We start from the raw sequence: 26,284 nt of genomic DNA on the forward strand, positions 1-26,284 counted from the left end.
GATCACATGGCAATTCTATGTTTAGCTTTTTTTTTTTTTTCCTTTTTTTTAAATTTTAAAACTATTTTTTTTCCAGTATAGCTATGTTTAGCTTTTTGAAGAACCACCAAACTCTTTTCCACAGTAGCTGGAAAACAGCACCACTTTACATTCCCACCAACAACGCACAGAGGTTTAGATTTCTCCTCATTCTCACAGATGTTTGATATTTTAAAAAATTATTATAGTTGATTTACAATGTTGTATCAATTTCTGCTGTACAGAAAGTGCCCAGTCATACATATATATAATTATTTTTTCTCATTATCTTCCATCACATTCTATCACAAGAGATTGGATATAGTGCCCTGTGCTATTCAGTACTGGCCCCATTGCTTATCCATTCTAAATGTAATAGTTTGCATCTGCTAACCCCAAATTCTGTCCCACTCCTTTCCAGTCCCCCTTAGCAACCACGAGTCTGTTCTGAGTGTTTTTGTTTTGTTCATTTGTACCATATTTTAGATTCCACATATAAGTGATATTATATGGCATTTGATTTTCTCTGACTTACATCACTTAGTATGAGATTCTCTAGTTGCATCCATGTTGCTGCTAATGTCATTATTTCCTTCTTTTTTAATGGCTGAGTAGTATTCCATTCTATAGCTTTCTGGCTTTTTGATGGTGGCCATCCTAATGAGTGTGAAGTGGTATCTAGCATTAACACTAAGCTCTGAGGTTGGTCAAGAAGTTGGAGATGGGAGCTGGGTCAAGTAGAAAGTGAAAACTGTCCCAGGAGGAAAATGAAAGTTAAGGGAAAACAGGGTATCACCAGGGAAACTGGACCTGAATGCACAGAGACACAAGACACTCACAAGCTCAGGCCCATTTTCAAATAATTTATTAGGAATTTAAAACTGAAAATAAAACCTGGAAAAAGAAGTTACAGATGTGGAGAGAAGAGACACCGGAGGGTGGTAACTTGCTGGCTTTGAAACACCGTGTAACATCTTTTTAAAAAAAAATTCCCCAAACAAATCAGAAAATGGAATCTCAGGGCTCTGAGCCTGTGGGTGGGCCCGGGGAGATGGGGGGGAGAAGGTGGGCAGAAATCGCAGGAAGGGGAGGAGAGGGAAGCTAAGTCTCTCATGACTCAGCTCAAATGTGTAGAAAATTAAAAATAAAAACCAATAAAATGCAGCTTCTTTTTTATTAGGAAACATTAAAAAAAAAAAAAAAAAAAAAACACGAACAGCCACGCATCTTGGTAACAAAGATTATTGCTTTGTGTTCTCGGGGCTAATCGGTTAAGCACCTCACACAGACAATTAACTCTCCAAAGGGGGTGTAAGGAGTGGGGACAGTGATGGTGAGGGAGCTTAGGTCCCCAGCCTCAGATCTGGAGGAGAGGGACACAGGGTGCGGGGTCGGTGACGGCGGAGGGTGGGCCTCAGCCCTGCCTCCCTTGCCAGCCTGGTCATTCACTGTTCATGAAGTCACAACCTGAGCCTCTTTTTCCTTTGAGGGGGGCTCGGGGGGCTCAGGGCTGCCAGGGGGCTCTGGCCATGGGACCATCCTGGTGGGGAACTTCAGTGAGAGAATGTGGGGGTTCCCTGAGAAGCCCTTTGCTTTCCCCTGGGGTCCGCCCCTTCCCAAAGCGCCCCCTGATGCCCGCTCTTGGGAGGGCTCAGGGCAGAAACCATGAAGGTCTGACTAGGGAGGGGGCAGGGGGAGACCTTTGGAGAGTTAATTCCTTTCCAGCTGTGGCTCCGGGCGAGCCCTTCTCTTCCCTCGCCCCCACACTGGGTTTTCGGGGTGAGCGGGCCCAAGGCCTTGACCCCTAGGGCCTGAGAGAGCGGGCCTGCCTTGGCCACAGTTGAGGCCTGCAAGCTTACAGTAACGGTGTCTGAGAAAGGTACAGAAACACGGGGGAAACCTTTGCCGGATGGGGCGAGGCAGGTGCCGCCCTCACCCCCCAGGGGTCTTAGAGAGGGGTGGGGGCTTCACCTCACAGTATTTACATATGATACAGGACGGGATGGTTCCAGGGGCTCGGCCTGGCCTACGCAGCCCGGTCCTCCTCTCCAGGGCTGGAGGGAGGTGGCCAGGGGCCCACACCCACATAGATATTTTGTCCTCAGCTGGTGGGGGGGCACCTGGCCCCTTGCGGCCTGGGGCTTCACATTCACAAACCTAGAAATAGTTTAAAAAAACGGTTTCTTAAAAAAAAGGGGGGGAGGAGAAAGGGAGGGAAAATCAGAATAAAAAAACCAGGGTTGTGGCTGCGGCCTGTAGCAGCCCCCTCCGCCCTCACTCTAGCTATGCACACATACAAAAGCCTTCTTGGGGGGGGGTCCTATGGGGGCGCGGCAGGGAGGCGGGGGGCGCAGACCCGACAGAGGAGGGGAGAACCAGGGGCGGGGCGGTGGGGGGCAATCGGCTAATCCAAAATAAATAAAAGCGGGCAGGACAGGGGAGGTGGGTGGAGGGGGCGGAAGAGGGGGCAGTTAGTAGGGGAGCCAGACGATGGATGTCCGGGGTGGGGGTGGGGCAGCAGGGCAGGGGCCAGGGCCCAGGGATTTGGGGGGAGGCAGTAGCGTCCGAGTCGCTGCGGGGGAGGGGGCGGCGGCTGCGGCTGAGGTGTCCCGCCCCCTCGCTGGCTCACTCGTGGTCCTCAGTCAGCTTCAGGCTGGGGCCCTGGAACACAGCGGTGGGTTATGGGGGTCCTGCCCCCGCCTTTTTCTGGGGCGCGGGGTCCCCAGAACACAGGTGTCCTCGTGCATAAGACCTCTTCCCCTAATCCCTTCCTAGACAAACTTTGTTCATACACTTCGCATTTTCTGTTCCCCGTTTGTAATCCTTTTTCCCTAGATTTTTGTCTTTCTTTTTTTTTCTTTTTAGGGCCGCACCTGCAGCATAGGAAGTTCCCAGACTAGGGGTCTAATTGGAGCTACAGCTGCCGGCCTGCACCACAGCCACAGCAACCAATGCAGGATCAGAGCCGCGTCTGGGACCTACACAGAAGCTCAGGGGCAACTCTGGGTCCTTAACTCACTGAGCAGGGCAGGGCATCGAACACGAATCCTCATGGATACTTGCTGGATCTGTTACCCCTGAGCCACACGGGGAACTCCTTTTTCCTAGATTTTGAATGGCTGGATTTGTTCAAATGTCACCTTTGCAGAGACGCCCTCTGAACCCCCCCAAGTAGGTTAGACCCCTCACACACAATGTGGAATTACTTCACTTGCTCACATAATTTTTGTCTGTAGAGGGAGGGGCCTTGATTGTCTCATACATCTATTTCCTGCAATAGTGCTGAATAGTTCATTGAATGAATGAGTTGCTCCCATCCTGGCATTGGAAATGAAACTGACTAGGAACCATGAATGAATGAATGAACAAACAAAGGGAATGTCCCTGGTTCATCCAGTACCCCACCATCTCGCCAGGATGACTGTGTGCGGGGTCCCCTGCTCCCCACTCTCTGTTCACCTACATATGTTGACAGAATCCTGTTTTACCAGTAGAGTGATATTTCACTGTATGCATACAGTCTATTTAACCACTCTCTTGTTGATAAGGCATTTTGGTTATTTGCCTAAAGTGGAATCATATTAAAGACATGAATATTTAGTCTGGATAAACCCTGACGTTTGGAAAATCTGACCCAATCTGCAGATTCCCCTCCCCCCTCACCACTGCTGGGCACCATCAATCTTAAATTATTATTATTTTTTGCTTGTTGGGAATACGCCTGCGGCATATGGAGGTTCCCAGGCTAGGGGTGGAATTGGAGCTACAGCTGCCGGCTTACGCCACAGCCACAGCCATGCCAAATCCGAGCTTCGTCTGTGACCTACACCACAGCTCACGGCAAAGCCAGATCCTTAACCCATTAAGGAAGGCCAGGGATCGAACCCACAACCTCATGGTTCCTAGTCGGATTCATTTCCGCTGAATGGCAATGGGAACTCCTTCATTTACATTCTTTATGGGGGCAGTTTGAGCAGCTTCTCCCATTCTTTGACCATTGCTGGGATGAAGGTCTGTCTCCCCCACTGGACTGTGGGTTCTGTAAAGGCAGGGATGGGTTCTGTGCCCCCAGACTGGGCTGCCCGGTACAAGTCTTCCTGGTGCCACCCTCACCCAAGGCCCCTGCCCGCCTCCTCACCTCCTACCACCTGTCTCCTGCTTCAGTGGTACCCATTGGTGAAAGCTGTGGCAATCAAGGGGCCCTGGAAAGAAAAGAATTTGACTCTTTGGTTCCTAGGTCAGCAGAGAAAGTCCAGGGGCTCCTTCTCTCTCCTGTAGGAGCCCCAGGTAAGGTACAGACCTTTTCTAGCCCTGCCCATATCACCCCCACTAAAAGATTCTCCAGGGTAGTACCTGGGAATCTGCATATAATCAGTACCCTGGTTAAAAACAGGGCATCCTTGAGCTAGAATCTAGCCTCCATGCAGACAGATGGTGAGTCCCATTTGCACAATATCCCCATAGGTGCCCTCCCATGCCTGGCATACAGAGGGTGATCATTAAATGCCCACTGATTGAATGAATGAAAAACCTCACTGTTCCCCGGTTGGCAACACTCTCTCTATCCATCATCTCTCCCCTCCCTTCTGCCCACACAGATAGATGAAGCCTCAGCCTCCTTCAACTTTAGAGTCTTCCAGGTCCAGCCACTCACCCCAAGACTGTGGCCGAAGCCGGTGCTGGGGGCGGGGCTGGCAGCACTGATGTAACTGCTGACCCCTGAGTCCTGGTTGGTTGCCCCATAGAGCTCGGCCATGGGGCCAGGGCTGGTGGTCCCCAGGAAGCCCCCTGTGCGGCTGGGAGTCGAACCTGGAGGGGGAGCCATCGTCCAGGGGTGAGAGCCTGGCAACCCAGAAAGAAGACAGTGATAGCCCCAGCGCCCACTGTGACCCCACAGCATCTCCTCCAACCCATTCCACCCAGCCTGACCTTGACCCCACCCCCTCTGCCTCACCCCCACATCCCAGCAAGGCACGTGGGCCTAGTGCCTGGAGATCCAAGTCCATCCATCCCCACCAGCCCTAGCCTGGGCCCCCACCATCTCTTGTCTGACCATTCAGCAGCCTCCTCACTGACCTCCCCTCCCCTTTGGAGCCCCTTCAGCCTATCCTCACCCTGCAGCCCTGTGCATCTTCTAACATGGACATCACCCCACTGCTTAAAATGTTCGGTGTCTCCCTAGTACCTGGTTCCTTCCACCTCCTCCCTACTCCCCACTCCTGCACTCCACCCATGCTAAGTGGCCTCTGAACCTCTGCACCTGATATAACTCTGCTGGGAATACTCTTTCTCCTCTTTGCCTTTGAATTCTGGGAGCCTTCCCAAGAGGCCTGTGAGCTCCTCTGATCTGATCTGACTTCCCCTGGTGGAGCAGTAGCATCCCTTAGTATGACTGCCTTTTCTTTTTCTTTTTTTTCTTTCTGGTTTTCACATGGCATATGGAGCTCCCCGGCCAGGGATCAGATCTGAACCACAGAGGCGACCTATGCCACCCACAGCTGCAGCAATGCCAGATCCTTAACCCACTGTGCCAGGCCAGGGATTGAACCTGTGTCCTGAAGCTGCAGAGATGTTGTCAATTCTACTGCGCCACAGCAGGAACTCCATGATTGCCTTTTTACACTGATGCCCCACCAGCCTGGAGGCTGGGGAGGGCAGAGACCACGTTGGTCTCCTTCCCAGCTGGCCTGCTGGGTGCTCAGCTCTTCTTTGTTGAGTGAACAAGTGAGTCCCTCTGAAAAGGGGTGGTAGTGGCTGCCTCTCTCCGCTCTAGACTTCTCTGCCCCCTACTCCCCTCTCTTGCTTCCTGTTCCCTAGAAGGCCTCACCTGTCCCTCGAACTACAGCTGCTGCTGCTGCCGCCGCTGCCATTGGTCCATAAGCGGTGAGAGGAATGGCTGAAAGGAAAGGTGTGGGCAGCTCAGCGTAGCAGGTGAGTGGCAGAGGTGGATGAGGAAGGGCCCCCTCTGGGCAGAGCCTCTCTGGCCTTAGCCCGCCTCTGAGGGGTCAGCACAGCCCCAGAGTCCAGCAGAAAGAGCTCCTTTGGAGAGGAGGAGGCGAGAGTATGGCCTCCCAGGTATCAGCTGGAACTCAGCTTCTCTCCTGGACACTTGCACACCCCAAATCTCAGAGAGGGTAGGGGGGGCACCCCACCCTGAGCTGTTCTGAGCATTGCCTGACCCCGCCCCCTTCTCCAGTGGGGGCCCTTGGCCAAATGGGGGCCACTTAGCTCAAGGGTACCTGGAGATTATGTCCCTCTCCCCAACTCCAGCCAGCTGGAGCCAGTGACCGACTGACATGGATACAAAAAGCCGAGCCTATTGCCCCAAGGGACACACTTGGATGTGCATTCACCCCCAGGGCTCCCTGTGTGGCGTCCGGCTGAAGCTAGACTCTAGTCCAGGCCACAACCCCATTTTGCTCCTTCTGCTGCCTGGCCAGCTCCCCTCGCTCCCTTTCTCCTGAGAGCACGTCTCTGATAAAATGTGTGCACCTGGTTCTCTGCCCCAGGGCCCCCTGACCACTGTCCAGGCAGAGATGACCAGTCCCTCCCCCAAATCCCCTGGTCCCCCTTTCTCTGACCCCTCTTCAGACACAGGGATCTGGCCATCGCCTGGTTTGCTGTTTACTGCCACCCCCACTTCCACAGTACCTAGCACTCTGCCGTGTACACAGCAGGGGTTTAATAAAATAAAGGAACAATACAAGAGGGGACCTCTTCTTAAATAACTGGTTGGCATGAGCTGGGAGCTCCCTTGGACCTGAGGGGTGAGTGCCCCCTACTGCTTGGCTCTGCCACTGCAGCCCCAAGAGGCTATAATCCCACCCAGGGCCAGGGTCTGGGCAGTTTGCATTTGCCCCCTCCCATCCAAAGATGCACACCTGGGGGCTGTCTTGGTGATTAACTAGAACTGGCCCTTAACTAGAACTGGCCCTAGGGCTAGGGACCCTGAGGGGAAAAAACCCTGAAAGCCCTTGGCTAAGCCACTGGGCTAGGGGATTAAAGTCTAGGACAGCATTCCTGCACTGTTGAGAGATGCCTTGCCTAAGATCTTCATATAGTTGGTACCTTCTCACTCAGATGTCACCTCCTCTGAGAAGCCTTCCCTGACCACCCCCACTAAGGCAGCCTCTGACCCTAATACCTTAGCACATCTCCCTGTTTTTTCCTTGTGGAACTTCTCACCCCATGAAAGTATATGGTTTACTTGTTTCACTTGTTTATTGCTGTCTCCCTCCACTAGACTCCCAGCTCCAGGAGGGCAGAGATCTTAACTGTCTCATTCCTGCTGAATCCCTGCTGCCTGGGACAGTGTTTGGCACAACAAACATTGATTAAATGTGTGAGGGAGACACCCTCGTCTATCAAAGGCGAGGGAAAAGTTTGGATCCCAGACCTCCAAGAATTGCTAAGCCTTGAAGCCACATCCTCCCCAGCCAAGATGTCTGCAGAGGGGACATTTCTCCCCTCAGTTCTTTAAGGGCAGGGCTGGGTGCTGAGGTCTGGTTTGGGGCCCAGTTAGGCATTTCCGCCAAGCAAAATCAGCATGCTTTTATCTCAATGATAAAGCATTACTCATTTGTATAGTAAGTATTCATCTTTCTCTTGAGTTCAAGTTCTGTGATCAGGGCTTGGCTGTCTGGCCCCAGCTTTGTCCCCATGGCTTGGTAGACTGTGCCACAGTAGGTCCTTAACACAGAGTTCTGAAATGGGTAGAAAAGACCCCCTTCTGCCTCCCCTCATGCTGCTCAGGGAAGAGGCTCTACCGCCCCCCTCCCCAGGACTCCTTCTACTTCCTTCACCCCATGTTCCTCGTTCTCCCCCCCTGTTTTGGGAGCCCCTTGAGCACCCCTTGGAAGGAAGGTCTCATCTAAAGCAGCATCCACTCTCACGTCCTTCACACACGGCTAGGTTGGGGGGGAGTCTGGGGATGGGGTTGGGGGAGAAGCAGGTTGGATAGAGAAATCCCTTGCAGTCCACCTCACTGGCACCCGCCCCACCCTGACCCTGGGCCTGGGTCTGAGTCTCAGCCCCAGCTCCAGAGCTGAGCCGACCAGCCCCACTGAAAACTCCAGCTTGAGAAATGGCCCACCCTGCCCTGGGCCTGGGTCTGAGTCTCAGCCCCAGCTCCAGAGCTGAGCCAACCGGCCCCACTGAAAACTACAGCTCGATGAAATGGCACATCATCCTAGTGCCCCAGAAGTTGCAAATGCGCAGCCTGAGGGCTGAATTCGGCCCTCAAATATGTTTCGTTTGGCCTGTGGTGGTTTAAAAATTTTAAATTTGTTGCCAACATTGGAAAATAACTGGAAAATTCATTTAAGAGCAAAAGCCGGGTTTTTGGCTTCCCTTGGAAAGTAAGATCTGAAAATACTGGGCCTGCATCCCCTCCTGGCACGGTCACCAGCACCAAGGGGAGCCACGCCCACTATCCTGCCCTGAAGTCCCTGCCCCGCCCACTTTGCTCTGAGTTGAAGACCCTGGCTGGTTCACCACTGGATCCCAGCACCTACATGGTGCCTGGCATATGGAAGGTGCTAGATAAATATTTGTTAAATGGATGAATGAGTGACTTCGCCTCCATCTGCTGGGCTTGGCCCTGTGCCCCTTCCTTAAGGGCCATGCAACTACACAGACCAGCCGGTGACCGGGCAGAGTCTGCTATATCCTCACATCAGAGGACTGGAGGGCAGGAGGAGAGGGTCCCCACTAGCTTTCCCTGAGAAGGTCCCTGGGTCCTTCTCTTTGTCCCCATGTGGCCTGTGAGGTGTACAAAATCCGAGCAACTGACCTGTAAGCTCGGGGAGGACTGGGGCGCTCGGGAGAGGGGTCCGCTCTACACGGAATTCTAAAATGAAACGTAAAACAGCTTAGGAAGATTCAGGGAGGCCCCTTGGGTGTGGCCCAGGGAGAACAAACGCACCCACAGAGACACTGGGTTGGGGGACAGGCCATGCATGGGACCCAAGAGCTGGGAATGGAATGGGGAGGGCACGGTCCCCAGCAGGCAAGGAGGTGGGGGAGGAGACACAGACGGAGACGAGAGAGAGGAGGGGGAGAGCGGGCAGAGTTGCCACCTATACCCTGGGCACAGGGCGATGCTGGAGCTACTGTTCCTGGTGTTTTTCTTTTTTCTTTCTTTTCTTTTCTTTTTTTCTTTTTCTTTTTTTTTTTTTTTTTTTTGGCCAAGCCTGCAGCATGTGGAAGTTTCTGGGCCAAGGATGGAATCTGCACCACAGTAGTGTCAATGCCAGATCCTTAATTCGCTGAACCACCAAGGAACTGCCCCAGTGTTTTTCTTAAAAGGCTTGAAGTTGCACTAAAACATCTCCCAGAATCCATCTTTTCTCCTATTTTGGGGGGCAAAGAGAAGCTGGGGAGACAGCCCTGATGACCCTAGCAGATCAGGCTCTGGATCCGCTCCCAGTCTTTCTACTTTCTAGTTATCTTTTTGGTCACTTTCCCCTCTGAGCCTGATTCCTCAAAAATGGGGCTTAGGAGTTCCCGTCATGGCTTAGCAGTAACGAACCCAGCTAGTATCCATGAGGATGCTGGTTCGATTCCTGGCCTTGTTCAGTGGGTTAAGGATCCGGCATTGCTGTGGGCTGTGGTGTAGGTGGCAGACATGGTTCGGATCTGGCGTGGCTGTGGCTAAGGCGTAGGCTGGCAGCTGTAGCTCTGATTCCATCCCTAGCCTGGGAACCTCCATGTGTCACAGGTGCGGTCCTAAATAAATAAAGAAAGAAAATGGGGCTCATCGTGCCTCCCCCAGATTATTGTCAGGACTAGAAACATAATGTGTAGAGAGGATTCTAAGCCGGACAGCCCAAGGTGAAAGTGCTTAGGTGACTTTCTAGAAAAATAAGACCAAAACCCAAACAAAAGCCTTGCAAAAATAGGATATTTGAGATTTTAAAAAAACACTGAAGAGTCATCATGGGAAGGCTCAGAACTTTGTTGGACTTCTTGCCACTTATGCGAGGGTCTAGTGTTGTTTTTTGTTTTGAATTACAAATGAGAGTGGTGATTATCATGCCTTTTAACTATTTTTCAACATTCAGGGTCTCAGAAGGCTTTGTCCGCCTCGAAAGGAGCTCAGGCAGCACATGGTCATTGTTAAGTGTCTCCGTGAAGACATAACCAGGGTTGGCCCTCAGGGACGCTCCCCATCAGAAGCCCGGTGACCTTTTTGGTGGAAGTGGCAACCCCGGAGTAGGGTAGGGAAGAGAGAAAGGCAAGAGGCAGGCAGAGATCAGCCTGGAAGGGAGGGTTGCCATGCAGGGCCACGTGGGAGCCCCGTCCCCTGTTTCTGGGGATGGGGTGGGGAGGGGATGGGTAGGGAGAGGCACTCCTTCCTCAGACATGCCCTTCCTTCCAAGCCTCCAGCAGGCAGACCTCCCCCCAGCCATGCACCCCCAAGATACCGCCCTGAGGAATCAGACTGCCAGGGAACCAGGGACATGCCGGCAGCAGAAGGAGACACTGAGCAGGACTTACCGGGGAACTGGTAGGTGTAGCCAGGGGCGAGGCCTGTGTAACTCCGGCTGGCATAGGTTGTGGCTTGGAAACCAGGGTAACCTGATAGGCAAGGGGGCCAGTGTCAGATGCTTCATATCCTCAGCGGGTCAGGATCTGAGCCTCTCACTTCCCTCCCCATCTTGTATCAGGAATAATTAGTCAAATTTACCATGTGCCTTCTGTGTACCAAGCCCTTTGCACACTGCTCTCTCCTTAAACCTCATTAGCTTCCCAAGAGGTGCCATAAGGAGCCCCATTTTACACATAGAGGAGCTGAGTTTCAGAAAGGCGACATTTATTAGCTGAGAATAATCCAAAATCTTATCAAGACCCTTCATGCTCTGGCTTCTCCCTCTATCCTGTCCTCATCTACATTCTGCCCCTTCTCTCTCTTTGCTCCAGCCACCCTGGCCTCCCTGCTGTTTCTCAAGTTCACCAAGCTCCTTCCCACCCCAGGACCTTTGCACAGGACCTTTCCTCTGCCAAGAACACTCTTCCCCAAGTTTTGACATGACTATGTCCTCATAGTGCAAGTCCCAGCTCAAATGTCACCTCCTAAGAGAGGTCATCCCACAAGAGACCTCCCTCTCATCAGTCACAATATTTATCATGTCACCCTCCTTGGTTTTTCCTTTTCAATATTTATCATGTCACCCTGTTTTTTTCCTTTCATGGCACTGATGACCATTATCTGAACTTAGACCGGGATTCCCTTCAGTGCTGATGTTCTGTCTTCCCCATCTCTGGCTTCTGTATCTCCAGCACCAGCACATGTACGCTACTTAGTAAACATATAATAGATCTTTTGCAGCTTTGAAAGAAATGTCATATAGTGAGTAATAATGGTGTAACTGGGATTCAAATTCAAATCTGACAGGCTCCAAGTCTCTTAACCACAATTCTTGCTGTTGGTTAGTTTTCTTTCTCTCCCCCCCCACTATTTAAATTAAGTGAAACCAGTTAATGAATCATTATGAAAAGAACATTTTCTTAATATTCCAAAGAAAGCTAAAGAGAAGAACAACTAAATTTAATACATGATTCTAGCCTGGATCTTGTTCTGGAGGAGAAAAATAGCTATAAAGAACATTACCAGATTGACTAATAAAATCAGGAAATAATAGATTAGAATAAATATTCTATCAATATAAATGTGTGAAGTTGATAATTATGTGGTTTCATGAAAGAACACCTGTAGTCTTAGGAGATACACACTGAAGTATTAAGGGTAAAGGACCATAATACACATAACTTATCCTCAAATGATTCAGGGAAAAATCACAAGCATAGCGTGTGTGTGTCTGTGTACATATGTGTATATATATACATATATACACAAATAGAGGAAATGATAAAAGCAAATAGGGTATGACGTGAACAACAGGTGAATCTAGTAAAGAGCATATGGATTTTTTATGATTTTCATTTTTTCCATTATAGTTGATTTACCATTTTCTGTCAATTTATACTGTACGGCAAAGTGACCCAGTCATACATATATGTATATGTATTCATACATATATGTATATGTATACACACACACACACACACACACACACACACATACATTCTTTTTCTCATAGTATCCTCCATCACATTCCATCACAAGTGACTGGATATAGTTCCCTGTACTATACAGTAGGATCTCAATGCTTATCCACTCCAAATGCAATAGTTTGCACCTATTAACCCAAGACTCCCAGTCCATCCGACTCCCTCTCCCTTCCCCTTGGCAACAACAATATGGATGTTTTTGGCACTACTTTATTTTTCCAACTCTTCTGATAGTTTGGAATTACTTTCAAATGAAAAGCTTTAAAAACAAAACAAAACTACCAAGTCTCTGTTCTGGCTCAGGGATAATGAGCCCGACTAGTATCCATGCAGGTGCGGGTTTGATCCCCAGCCTTGCACAGTGGGTTAAAGGATCCGGCATTGCCATGAGCTGTGGTGTAGGTTGCAGACGTGGATCAGATCCTGCTTTGCTGTGGCTGTGGTGTAGCTCGGCAGCTGTAGCTCCTATTCAACCCCTAGCCAGGGAACTTCCATATGCTGTGGGTGCAGCCCTAAAAAGGAAAAAAGCAAAAAACAAACAAACAAGCACTGAAACTATAGAAGTGCTCGCTTTAGCAGTACATATGCTAACATTGCACTGATACAGAGAAGATTAAGACATGGTCCCAGCACACGGGTGACATGCAAATTCGTGACGTATTCCATATTTTTTCAGAAATGAACACACAGATCTCAAAATCAAACTTATGGTTACCATGGGGGAAACTGAGGAGGGGGGATGAAGTAGGAAGAAGGGAATAACACATACACACACTAGAATATATAAAATAGATAATTAATAAGAACCTACTGTATAGCACAGGGAAATCTACTCAATAGTTTGTATTAACCTATACGGGAAAAAATAATGGATATAGGTATATGTATGACTGATTCATTTTGCTGTACTCTTGGAACCAATACAACACAGTAAGTCAACTATACTCCAATAAAATTTTAAAAAAAGAAAAAAAAGGAGTTCTCAGCTGTGGCACAGTGGGTTAAGAATCCAACTACAGGAGTTCCCGTTGTGGCGCAGTGGTTGACGAATCCGACTAGGAACCATGAGGTTGCGGGTTCGGTCCCTGCCCTTGCTCAGTGGGTTAACGATCCGGCGTTGCCGTGAGCTGTGGTGTAGGTTGCAGACGCGGCTCGGATCCCGCGTTGCTGTGGCTCTGGCGTAGGCCGGTGGCTACAGCTCCGATTCGACCCCTAGCCTGGGAACCTCCATATGCTGCGGGTGTGGCCCAAGAAATAGCAACAACAACAACAACAACAAAAAAAGAATCCAACTACAGTGGTTTGGGTTTCCAGGGAGATGCAAGTTCAATCCCTGACCGCATCTGCGGCTCAGATTCAATGCCTGGCCCAGGAACTTCCATATGTCGAGGGTGCAGCCATAAACAAACAAACAAACAAAACCACTAAAACTATAGAAGACAGTAGTCCACTCAGTGGGTACTCCTCATCCCCTCTGTCTGTGATCCCAATCCTGACCCTCTAGCCCAGGCCATACCTCCTCCTGAGTCACCAGAGCACCCCTCCCCCAACCTTAGCATAATGACCCCCTAGTACTGTTCCCTTTTGGGCTAGGGGTCAAATTGGAGCTGCAGCTGCCGGCCTACCCACAGCCACATGGGATCCGAGCCACGTCTGTGACCTATACCACAGCTCTCGGCAATGCCAGGTCCTTAACCCACTGATTGAGGCCAGGGATCCAACCCCGCATCCTCATGGACACTAGTTGGGTTCTTAACTTGCTAAGCCACAACAGGAACTGCCCTGTTCCCTTTCTTGAACATATGTAATCTTCTCTCTCCTGGGGGCCCAGCTCAGATTTTTCACCCTCAGTCATGCGCCCCAAGAGCTGCTGATTCCTGTTCAATTTCCAAGTCTCACAGTAGCCTTGATCTCTCCAGGGAGCCCCCTTGGACTCCCAGAAGGATTTAGATGCCTCTTTAGGCCCCCCACAGCCTCCTCTCACTCTACAGTGACATTGCCCATTCATTCCTATTTCCTACTTGATGGGAAACCCCAGGAAGGCAGGCAGGTCCTGTCTCTCAGAAGCTGCTCAACAAATATTTAGTTACATGTACAAGAAGCATCAGCCTTCTTCTACCTTCCCAATGGCCTTTGGGTCTCTACATGCTGTTCCATCTGCCTGAACACCTTTTTCCCTTCCCTGCTCCCCGCCCTCCCATAACTAGCTCCCATTCAACCTGCAGACTCAGCTTAAATATAACTTCCTTCCTAGTTTCTCCAATTCTTGGTCAAATTTGCTCTGACCATACTCCCTTGGCACACTATTCTTCTCCATCCTGAAACTATTTATGCTCTTACTTGTTTTCCCTGCCACACCATAAAGTTCCAAGGAAAGTCACTTGGCATTTACTCAGGCCTGGCATTTACCCAGTCGCTATTTCCTGGGATGGATGGGCAGACAAACAAATGGAATGGACTGATGGACAGGACCAATTAATAAGGAGAAGCACCACCAGAGGGCAGCACCCCACAACCACATCGGCCCACCTTCCTTAGGGCTGCCAGACCTGAGATGCTTCCTCCACACTCCTGCCCAGTGACTCAGACAAGAAGGCAGGCCACAGAGGAGATACAACACCCACGCAGCCCCTGGTAGCCCAGGGAGCAGTTCTGGGCAAGAAGAAGCTGCAGGTGCAGGCCCAGCACATACCCAGCATGCCGATGCCCAGCATAAAGGCGTCCATTCCGTAGGGCATGACTCGAGACCTCCCCCGGGCCGAGCCTGTTGGCGACATCACCTCTTTTGGCTGAGCTTTCTTACATTCCACCTGCAATGAGACCTGGTAGTCAGTCCCTCCTATAGTCCCAAGGTCACCGACTCTCCTATTTCTCTGCAGACCTCTTTATTGTCAATCTCATACTTAGCATTTCTGCAATAGTTCATCGAATGCTCACATCAACCCCATGAGGGAGGTGCTACTACCACTCATTTTACAGATGAGGAAAAGGAGGCTCAGAGAGGGAAAGCCATCTGTCCCATAATAAGACGAGTACGTCGTGGAGTAAGGATTCCAGCTCAGGTCCCTCTGAGCCTACCAGCCATGCTTTTTTATTTATTTATTTTTATTTTTTTAGGGTCACACCCGAGGCATATGGAGGTTCCCAGGCGAGGGGTTGAAGTGGAGCTACAGCTGCTGGCCTACACCACAGCCACAGCAACGCAGAATCCGAGCTGCGTCTGTGATCTACACTGCAGATCATGGCAATGCCGGATCCTTAACCCATTCAGCAGGGTCAGGGATCGAACCTGCATCCTCATATATACTAGTCGGGTTCGTTTCTGCTGTGCCACAACAGGAACTCCCCGGCCATGCTTTTTAACAGCCATAGGACACTGCCTTCCCGTCCAGATTTTGAGGGGGTGGGAGAATTGGCTCTGTCTCCCTTGACTGTGAGGCTCCTCTGTCTGCCTCCAGAACCCCCAAATATCCCTGGTTGCCTCAGCCTGGAGCCCCAGTCTCCCTCTGAACCTTCACCCCATTTAATTCCAGCTTACCATTTTGTTGTTGATTTCATGGAAGTGGATTTCACACACTTTCTCCACGATGTCTTCGCTCTCAAACGTGACAAAGCCAAACCCTAGAGGGCAAAGGCAGGGCCAGAACCGGTCTCAGGGTCCAAACCAAGCCCCAAGTCATACAACCACCAACGCTCCCCTCACAGACAAGTGTCTAAGCATTAATGAGAGGCTCTGCTCACAGCCTAGCAACCTCTCAACTACTCCATGAGACAGGGTTTTAACTTCCAAATCACAGATGTGAAAAACAAGGCTCAGTGACATGACTTGCCCAAGGTCACACAGCAAATCAGAAAGGGGCAGAGCCACGATGCAAATACATTCAACAAGCCTTTTCTCTTCCTCAGATGCTTTCCAAAGAGGGGAAGAGCACACACACAAACACTTCTTAAAACGTACACAAAAGTGTGGGCACCCAAATATATTTTTATACAAACACACACACATACACACACCCCTAGGTACCCATATATCACAGAGACACTCACTCACCAGTGCTCACAAAAGCATAAAGGCCCCTGTGTACATGTACACAGTTACTCGTGACACTAGATATACACAACTACTCAGGACATCCTCACATGCACAGATACAAACACACACACACACACACACACACACACACACACACGCCCCAGCACATACCCCACACCCCAAACAGACTAAAAGGCCCAAAGCTCTGAAAGCACTGGAGAAACAAACCCGCCTCCTCCTGGGTGCACCCCAGGGGCTGGAATGGGATTTCTCAGAAGGCAAGGCCCTTGAGAGAAAAACAACCAGGCAGTGCAGACATGGTGGTCCAAATGCTCACAGGTTCAGGGGCAAGGGGGCTGGGGGCCGGGCTCAGCCCATGGGTGGGGCGAGGGGGCAGTGGCAGGAGGAGACTGCCCTGGGCTGTGGAGTCAGCCTGACACAGGGGTGGCCTGGCCTAAGCTCCGGTTACCAGGGACAAGGTAAGCCCAGGCGGCGGACTCCGGCTGGGCTGGGCAGACACCAGGCGGGGGCGGGGGCGGAGGCTCAGTTGCAGGGGGAGGAGAGGTCTGCTCCTCTGCTCCTCTCGGGTGTCTGCAATTCGGCAAGTTTCTAGCACAGGAAACAGCGGGACAAAAGCCTTCTGTAAGGCCAGGCCGGGGAGAGGATGCAGATCCTCGGGGATAGGATGTCAGAAGGCAAGATGAAAGGGCAGCTGTGACCTGCAGCCCCCTGGCTGACCACAGGCCCCCAGACTGGCCCAGGAAGGGGGAGGGGGCCACACTCACCTCGGTGCCGGTTGGTGGTTTTGTCAAACATCAGCATGGCATCGTCCACCTGAAACAGAGCTGCCGTGGAGGACTCACCAGACACGAGGGGTGAACCACCACAGCCCAGAGCAAGGGCTCCTACACCCACTGCCAACTTGTCTAGTCCAGGCTTTATCTTAAACCTGCGTGCTAGGTAGGGGATAACTTTCCATTTGCAACCCTGGGTGCCACAGAGGCACCCTCATTCAATCACTAGAGTCTCAATGGACTGGCCTGCAAAGAGTAAGCGCCAAGTATACGCCTGGTACTTTGCCCCTCTCCTCCACATTCTTTGCATAATAAGATCCTGATTTTGTAGATAAAGAAATGGGTTCAGAGAGGTGAAGCCACCTGTCCAAGGTCACACAGCAAATCCCAGACCAAGCCTGAGATGAGAAGGCACAGAGTGGGTGCTAGAGGAGAAAATACGAGAGCTGCATATGAGATGGGGAAGTGAAAGCCTCTTTCCTTTTTCCAAAAGGCCAGGAGGACAGCAGCCACTCCAGCCAGACCCAACTCCCCTCTCCTGGTACGGATCTTTTCCTCTAATTGAGGTTTCCTCTTGCTAGAGGCTGTAATTAAAGCAAGTAGAGTTCTGTGCCTGGGCTGCTTGCCTCCCACTGACTGGGGGAGGGGAAAGGGGAGGAGCAAGTGGGAGGGTCTATATTATTCCCCCATCCCTTGGACCCCAGTCTTCTCTTCTTGCTACTCCCTCAGGGTATCCTCTTGGATACTAGGACTGCCAGAGGCCTTTGCCTCCCTCTGCAGTCCCATCTCCTTCCCTTTGCCTACATCTGCTGCTTTCTCCTTGCCCTCTTAATTCTTCAGCCAATGTCAGCTGTCTCATGGGGTTAAGCTAAGGTCTGATTCATCCTCAGTGGAAATCAAGGGCTGGCTCTGATACTGCCTACCATCCCCCCATCCCACTCCAGATGCTGACCTCCCCCAAATGGTCAGACACCCAAGGGATGAAGGAAAACTTCCTTAGGCCTTGGGGCCAAGCCTCTTCCCCACTCTCCTTTGCTCTCTTTCCAGGCCCAGCATCTGCCTTGTCAAAGTGGTAAGGGCAGCGCCTGAACAGGGTGGTCCTCCAGCTAGCTCTTCTTAGGCACTAAGCTGCACCAGGCCCCCCACAACTTCCCCCTGGGAGGACCATAACCCCCACTAAGCCAGGAGGCAGCTGGGTCCCTAAAGAATCTTAGAGCTAAATGACATCTCTCTTCCCAAGGAGGCTCCTGACCCGGGGCCCTGTAGCGCAGTATCACCCTCACTCCCATCCTTATGGACTGATTCTGAGTCCCAATCCCAAACTGATTAGGCTGTCCAAACTGGATGGACACTTCATGCTTAGCACATGGAAAAGAGAAACCTGGAAAGGGAGGGTTGTGATAAAAGCATAGGCTTTGAGAGTAGGACAGGCCAGAATTGGAAAATAAACTCGGGCAAGTGACTTATGTCTGCATGATTCAAGTTCTTCATCTGTAAAATGGGCATAACTATGTCTTATAGGGAGAAGTTAAATGAGATAGTGCCTTGTAACACTTGGGATACAGTAAGTACTTAATAAGTAACAGTTATTATTATGATTAATAGTAGTACCTTTATTATAGAGGCACTTGCCCACAGTCACATGGGGGAGGGTGGCAAAGCTAGAGAGAAAACGGCCCAACACCGCTGGCTTTGAAGGTTCCATGAAGACAGTGCCTGTGTCAGTTATGACCAGGACCATCCTATTGGGCACCTCCACTTGTGTGCAATGATTACTCTTTGAATGAATGAATAGACGAACCAGCCATACCCTCCTCCTCTGATCCTGCAGCCTTGAGTTTCTGGTGGACCCATAACACATTCAGCCCAAATCCACAGCCTTTCCTCCACCCAACCTTGCAACTCCCCCCAGCCTGGCCCCACACACCCTTCAACCTGGGCCTTGGCTGGGCGAACTCCGAGTAGGGCAGTGAGGTTGAGGCCAGGGCACAGAGCAAAGAAAGTGGCTGGGGGTCCAGGGGACCCCCACCGGCCTACCCTCCCGGGGCCAGCGGAGGGGAGGGAAGCTCCCAGCCCAGTGTCCTTAATAGGCTTTGGTCTCCATGGGAACCCAGGGGCAGGGGGGATCGGGAAGGGGGAGGGGAGGTGGCCGAGGCCTGCTGACCAGTGGGAGCCGCCAAGTTCGGCGGCCGCTAAGCCTGAGTGGCAGCCATGGCGGCTGACCATTGTTCCCCCCTCGGCGGCGGCCCCTCGATCCGGGCGGGGGGCCCCCTGCCGCGGGGCCCTTGGCATTCCCGGCTGTCCCCCTCGCTCCCTGGCAGCCTATTCTCCGGCTCCCCCTGGCCTCCCCGGGCCGGTTTCACATGCCAACGCCGATTTAGGCCCGAACAAAAGACGCGGCCGCTGACGGCTTCTCCTGGGGCCCGGTTGCCATGGCAACGCCGGCCCCGGGGGCAGGCGGCCTCCAATCACAGCTGCTGGATCAGATTAGTGCGAGCTCTAATGCTCCGCGCTCAGACACAAAGACACCCCACCGGAGCCTAGCGGCCTGCTGCTTCCCAGGAGCGCCCTTCCCTCTGGGGCCCAGGCCGCCGACCTGCCCTCCGTCCTGTACGCGGGTCCCCGCAGAGGCGCCTGAGCCTAGGCCTCTGGTCCCCACATCACCAGCATCAGCTGGCCAGGGGATACCCTGCTCTCTCCTCTTCTACCCTAGGGACAGAGGGCTGGAGACCCACCCAGTCCCCAGCTCCCATCCCATTCCCATGCCACGTTCTCATGTGCCCTTTGCCTAACAGGGAACTAAAAGAGCCTTGATGGGAAAGTGAGACTCAGCCCTGCAGCCTGTCGCTCATCAGAAAAGACCAGGGACCCCAGCATTAAGCACAGTAGCCCTACTTCACCCCAAGACTTAAAACTTGGCCCCCTTTGCCATCTCCCTATGGGAGCTTGAAGTTCAAATTGCTCACATTTCTGGGGACATCCTTTTGTCTGATGTCACCACATTGACTTCGTGGACTAAATGGCTCCAGAAATTTAAGCTCTCCATGCACCTCAGAGCTGAGAGCCAATCCTCTGGAACTGACCAGGAATTTGGGGTGGTCTCTTCAGCCCCTTCCCAATAGCTAAGAGATCAGCATACACTGCCGCCCCCCCGCCCCCCACTCCCACTTGTGCCAGCAGGGTCCTGAGTACAACCAGGAGTCATATTTATTGCCTCCTTATCATCCTCACCAGGAAGGAGTGGGGGAAGGTACAACCGCCCGTGGACTGGACAGGTGCAAACTCCCAGGAGGCTAAGAGGTGACTGGATTGAACTGGCTTCGGGAGCACAGCCTCCCTCAGGAGAATGAAGATAAGCAGGAGAAGGGCAACAACAGGGACAGCTACTGTGTGGCTTCTCTCCCTGGGGATGCATCCAGAGTCTGAGGCCCACAGATAGGCCAGGAGCCTGCATGGTGGGTTGGCCTGGTCTTACCCACAAAAGGACCCTGCCCCCTTTTCAACTCTTGCAGGCATTGGAATGGCCTGGCTGGACTCTGCTCACTACTGACCAAAATTCTACAGGGCTTTCGTACCCCCAGCCGGCACCCCCAGTTTTGACCCACCTTCCCAAACTGCTCAAAATATTGCTTCACGTCCTCCACTGTGGTGTTTACTGATAGGCCCCCAACAAAGATCTTCTTCGTTCGAGTCACCATCTGTTAGGGGAGGGAATGAGAAAGTGGGCATCTGAGTCCTGTGGCCTACCGCCACCAGCAGGGGCTCCAGCCCTCCTGCCAGGGCGCCAGCTGACAAGCTCTCTGTGGCCCCAGCTACTTGGATGCCCCCAGCTCTCCCTCAGACCCCCACCTCTAGGCCTGTCACAGGCAGCTGTGCACCCCACACCCTGGCTGGCTCGCTCCCTGAGGTCTGTGTCAGGAAGGGGGTGGCTTAGTGACCTATAGCCTACCTCAAAGACCCCACCAGCCACTCCTGGGAGAGACCGAAGGCCCATTCCAGAGTCCCCCTGAACTCAACACCGACATTTTCCTCATCAGCCTCCTCCCAACCCAACCTCTGGCAGCCTCGTGGTTCCAGCCCTGTTTTAGGAAGAACACATGGTCCTAATTACCCCAGGAGCGCATGGCTAATCCACAGCAATTCCCAGCCCCATCCTAACACTAAAGCACCTTCTGTCACCAAACTGCTTAATGGAATTAACCCAATTCCGACCATGTGCTCCCTGGTGCGGCTTCCTTCGAATACCTGCTCCATAATTGCTTTCAGGCCCTCTGCTGGACCCTTCCAGTGATGCCCTTTTCCTGTCTCCTAAAACCCGCCTCTCTCCCTTGCCATGGCAGGAGCTGGGCACCAAGACTCAAAATCTTGAATCATCTCAGTTCTCACCAACCCCTTGCAAAGGGGGAAACTGAGATCTCCTGGAGAGGGACCAAGGCCTAGGACACATGATCAGCCAGCAGACTCAGGGGTCCTGCTCCCCACACCATAGTCAGCTTTCCAGCTATCTCCTGCTTCCCACTGCTTAAAAGTTAAGATGTGGCCAGTTGCCCTCAAGCCTGGAATAAACTCTTAGACCCCTGTCCTGCACCCAAAGTTTTGAGTTCTGTAGAGCTCAACTGCTCAGAAATCTGTTTTCCTTACACCCAGAAAAACTCACCACAGCACCAGAGAAAAAGAACACTGGAGCGGGCAGCCACAGTCACCCAAGTTGAAAGATAACAGGTGACAGACTCTGTGATCACTTCCTGCTCTGCAAGCCCAACACACCTCATCCTAGAGGTGGGGGTAGGGGGTTGGGGGTGGAGGGTGACTGGGGGTCAGAGGTAGCTCCCTGACCTGACTCTAGCTCAGCCTCAGGGGGTAAGTTTGTTCTGTGTTTGACCCCCTAGAAGTGCTGGGCACAGAGGCTATGATCTCCAAGGTCAGAATTAGACCCAGGGTCCAAAGTCTACTGGCTTCCAATAGAGGACAATGAATCCCCTGAGAGGTTCCTCCTTCTTTCACCACATGCAGCCCCTTCTCCCTAGTTCACTCCAGAGTAAAAATGGGAAAATGCGTGGCGTCTGTGATCCACAGAGAAGGACAAGAATCCTCCCTCCTCCCATCCCAGTCCATGCCATTAACATTCCAACCAGAAGCATCTTCCATGGAAGGGCATGCTGGGAAAATCACTGCTGGTGGTACAGAGCTGCTCCCAGACACAGACTCACCTACCTTAGGCTGTGCTCGCCGAGGAAAGGCCACCTTGGGGTCAATCTGAAAGAGAAGAGAGAGGTGGAGGGGGCTTGGCTATCACACTCAGCCTGCAGATCTGAGGACCTCTCTCATCTCAGGACACAGAGGTGACACAGAGGTGACAGAAACTGCCACAGCGTCTGGCAGGAGAGTGTAAATGTTAAGCATTAGACCCAAAGCTGGGCTGCTGGGTCCAAATCCCACTTGCACTGCTTCCCAGCTGTGAGGTCTTGCACAGATTACTTAACTTCTCTGAGCCTTAGGCTTGAGCTCCCTTGCAAAATGGACCAATACTAACATTTACCTCAAAGAGTCGTCTGCGGATTACGTGAGATAATGTTTACAAAGCACTTGGCATGGTGTCTAGCCCTCAGCAAGAACCAGAAAAAAAGGTGTTAGTCCTTCTAGCATCAGGTATATCCAGGGCCTTCCTGCCTGACAGATACCTGTCCAGGTGAGGCATGCAACCAGACTTTGGAAGCCTTGTGAATGGAAACCCTCTGTGCCTGAAAAAGGCTTCAAGATAAGAGTTCATAAACTACCAAATGTAGACTCAGTTCTGTCTTCCCAATACTATTGACATTTAAGAGCCCTTCTTGAGGCTGCAAACAAACAGTTCCCTGGTAATGCAGCTCGGCATGGGGTGAAACAGAGCGTAGGCTTTGGCGACATGCAAGAGCACAGGATTTGGACTCAGACACTTTGGGCCCCTGGCCAAGCCTGTGATCTTGGTAATGCCTGACCTCTCTGAGCCTCAGTATCCCCATCTGCAAAGTGGGAACAATAACACCCACTTTTCCCAGGGGCAGCTGTAGGGAAACAAATGAGATAACGCAGGTGAAAGCATTCCTTTGTGAACTGCCCTTCACTGCACAAACAAAGGTGCTATTACCAGCAGGCCACCTTTGCCCTTGGCTGTGAACAACCAGAGGAAAAAAGTAAGATGCACCTGGGTACTCCAAGGTACTATATTCATACTGACAAACAGCAAAAACCAAAGCACACAGGACCTATGAGCTTCAGTCATTTCAGAGTTTCTTGCCACTCACAGGGTGGACACTACTCAGAGTTAACCAGCCAATCCCAGGGAAGATCATTTCCCAAAATTCCTTCCATTCAAAACTCAGCCTCGTTCTAGGAAACAGGCTCTGATTCCTCTGCTTGAATGGTTCGAACCAGGGACCAGCCTCTTCCAGGCTCCCCCACTGGAATCTAACCACAGAGAAGGAATCTCCAAAATCCACACTGGCCAAGGCTTCCTCTCTCCGCAAATCCCAAGGGGCTCCAGGTGTAATCACAGCTGCCCATTCCCCGTCTGTAGGTGTGATTCATACTGGATGGACATGTTCATCCTTCCGTTTCTCCTGGAAGCCACCCAAGCATACCTCAGTCCCCCTGCACAGACCCTGATGGTGAAATGGTACCAAAGCCACGTCCCATAGACCCACGCACACCCAAACCCTGACGCACCCTACCTCCACTCTGACTCACAGCTGGCAACATAAATAAAACCCAACAAGTAAATAAAAGGTGAAAGTCAGAACCTAAAATAGACTCCAAACAATAAACCTCCCTTCCACCCCCTTTCCCAGGCTGGAGACCGACAAACACAAAGCCCTTGCCCTTTTCAAGTTCCGAATCTCAAAAGGATGCCCATCTCTCCTCCTTCCTCCCCTCTCTCTTCCCCTTATCAGTCTTCCACGCTCCCTTCCCCAGCCTCAGCCATCAAATCTCAGCTTCCGGGGTGCTGCTGAAGCCATCAGTGCATTCTGAGGACAGGAGATGGTAGGAGAACAGGCAGCTCGATGGCAGATAATCACGAAAAACAATAGGCCACTGTCTCTCCATTCCTAGCTTGGGTCACTCAGTCTGCGCCAAGAAGATCCTTTCAGAGCCGGCAAAGTCGAGGCCTGGCCTCATTTGCTCATTACTGTGGAGCAGGAGTGGGAGCCACTGGGCAGAGATAACAGGAGCTGGGGACAGGCGGTAATTTAACAAATTCTTGGGCACAACCAGCTATTGTTGCAGGTAAACAGGAGCCAGTGAGTGACCCAAACAGGGAGGCCCAGGGCTGGAGGAAAGGGAGTGTGGAGAGAGATTGCAGCCCCCTGACAGACAAGTCACCCCATCACAGAGGAACCCCTCCTCGGCTTTCTCCTTTTCCCTGTCCCCTGGAGCTGGGGCCTGGGCCAGCGCCCCCTGCAGGGCCCAAGACACTGGGGAGCAGTGGGATGGCCACAAAATGTTCCAGGAGTTTGAAGGCCAAACAAGCAGCTTCTTCCTCAGATCTGGACAGGAAGGGTTGTATCCAGGAAAGCTAGCTCCCTTCTCATAAATCCCTTCATGGGCAAAGCAGGTTCACGTATTCCACACAAAGCAAGAAGCTCATTGACCAAAAGTCAGGGGAGGGAGGGAGGGAGGAAGGGAGGGGGATTCAGTGAGGCTTTGCCATTGGTCTGGAATGGGGTGGGAGGGGGAGCCAAATACTAGTTAGAGTTCAGAGAAGCCACGGGTGGGTCACTGTAGCCCTGACTCACCCAATTTGGGCTAGGGGAGGGCCCTAGCCCCACCCCAAGCTCCTCTCTGAGGCATCAAGATTAGTATGTACAGGGAGGGGGTGGTAACTGCGTCCTCCCTCACCAGTACTGGAGGGTCTGGGGGGATGTAACATCTCTTAGAAGGCCTCGGATTTTTCTGCTCAGTCTCCCCTCAACTCTAGTGGCAAAGTTTCAGAGCGTGGCAGCCCTTTTACTCAGAAAACTCCCTCCTTCCTTCAGGACCCCATCCGACTGTCCCCTGGGGAGAGTCCTGACCCTCTCCTCCAGCGACCTCCCTCTCCCAAAGGACCCCCGAATCCCCGAGGGCCACTCACTGTTTTGGAGTCGAGCTCGTGCCGCGACTGCGCCAGTACTTTATCCACCCCCGCCTGGTCCATGAAAGTGACGAAGCCGAAACCCCTGCGCGCCGTAGTGAGGGAGAGGCAGATGGTTACAAGGCAGTGAGTGGTGGTGGTGGTGGTGGTGGTGGTGGTGGTGGAGAGGGGCGGGCCGGGAGCAGGAGGAGGGGGTGAGGGGCTCACCTGGATCTCTTGGTCAGGGGGTCCCGCATCACCAGACACTCCTTCACCTCCCCGAACTGGCCGAAGTATTCGCGCAGCCCTTCTGTAACCACACACCCGCCTTCGGACCAGCCCGCGCCCCGCGCCCTGCCCCCCTTCCCCCGTCCTTTGCCCCCAGTGACCCCGGCGCGGCCCGGCCGCCCCCGCGCCAAGCAGCCTGCACGCTCTCCACCGCCTCCCCCCTAGCCAGCTCTCCCTGGGTTCCCGGGGAGCCTCCGAGAGCCCACGGGGGCCCCAGGAAGCCGAGGGCCGAACCGGGCTGGAGGGGGGACGGCTCCGGCCGGGTTCCCGCCGCTCCGGGAGCCACCTCACAAAAGTTTGAGCCGCAGGTGCGAGCGGAGTTGGCGCTGCCGCCGGCGGGCCCCGGGGGCCCAGCCCACCCCCCCGATGCCCCCTGAACCCCTCATCTCCTCTCCTCCACCCGCTGGGCCGTGTGCGGTTGCCGATCGTCCTGCGCTCTCTGGGTCCCCGGGCGGGGCGCGAAACACGGCGCGGGGGCGCCCGGGGTCAGCAGGGCGCAGGGCCGGGCTGGGGTGGCCGGTTCCGGGGCGCCGGGGGGTCCCGGGTGCCCCGCCGGGGCGGCGGACGCTCCCAGGCTCGCTCACCCTGCGTAGTCTGCCAACTGAGTCCCCCGATGAACATCTTGCTGCGGGAGGAGGAGAGACACAAAGGGCCCGCGTGAGCGCCGGGCGCCCGGGCGCAGGGGGCGCGGGCCCGGGCCCCGGGGAGGCCCGGCCCGACCCGGATCGGCCATGTTGGCGGGGCCGGGGCGGGCGCGGGCCAGCAAGGCCGGGCCGGGCCGGGCCGGGCCGTACCAGGGGTCGTGCGGCGAGTCCGGGGAGGCGAGGCCGGGCTGGGGCGCGTCAGTCTCCATCGGGAGCCGCGGGCGGCGCGGGCAGCGGAGCGGCGGCGGCGGCGGCGGCGGCAGCGCTCGGCGCGGGGCAGATGAGGAGCGCGGCGAAGGGGGCCGGACGGACAGGCCATGCTGCCCCCTCCCCCGACCCCGCTCGGGCG

At 53.0% G+C, this 26,284-nt stretch overlaps 1 protein-coding gene across 5 annotated transcripts; it reads right to left on the reverse strand.

The window, feature by feature from the left end:
* MSI1 (musashi RNA binding protein 1) lies at nt 862-26,284 on the reverse strand. 5 transcript variants are annotated; one of them, XM_021072062.1, is made up of 15 exons: nt 26,086-26,284; nt 25,876-25,916; nt 25,232-25,313; nt 25,025-25,109; nt 22,132-22,173; nt 20,523-20,615; nt 16,909-16,957; nt 15,629-15,711; nt 14,783-14,900; nt 10,516-10,596; nt 8,810-8,866; nt 5,846-5,914; nt 4,673-4,860; nt 4,157-4,220; nt 862-2,679 (listed from the first exon to the last, which is right to left on the reverse strand). In XM_021072062.1, exons 1-14 carry the CDS (start codon nt 26,142-26,144, stop codon nt 4,179-4,181), a joined length of 1,089 nt encoding a protein of 362 aa, XP_020927721.1. In that variant the 5' UTR covers nt 26,145-26,284; the 3' UTR covers nt 862-2,679; nt 4,157-4,178.

Source organism: Sus scrofa, chromosome 14, assembly GCF_000003025.6.
Source record: "Sus scrofa isolate TJ Tabasco breed Duroc chromosome 14, Sscrofa11.1, whole genome shotgun sequence".
NCBI lineage: Eukaryota > Metazoa > Chordata > Mammalia > Artiodactyla > Suidae > Sus > Sus scrofa.

Excerpts from the sequence above, each read along its gene's own strand:
- MSI1 (XM_021072062.1), bottom strand. The coding sequence starts at position 26,144 with ATGGAGACTGACGCGCCCCAGCCCGGCCTCGCCTCCCCGGACTCGCCG. Across the intron at positions 25,110-25,231 it reads CCCCTGACCAAGAGATCCAG|GGGTTTCGGCTTCGTCACTT; the intron begins GTGAGCCCCTCA and ends TACGGCGCGCAG. Across the intron at positions 22,174-25,024 it reads ACGAGCTCGACTCCAAAACA|ATTGACCCCAAGGTGGCCTT; the intron begins GTGAGTGGCCCT and ends CTTCTCTTTCAG.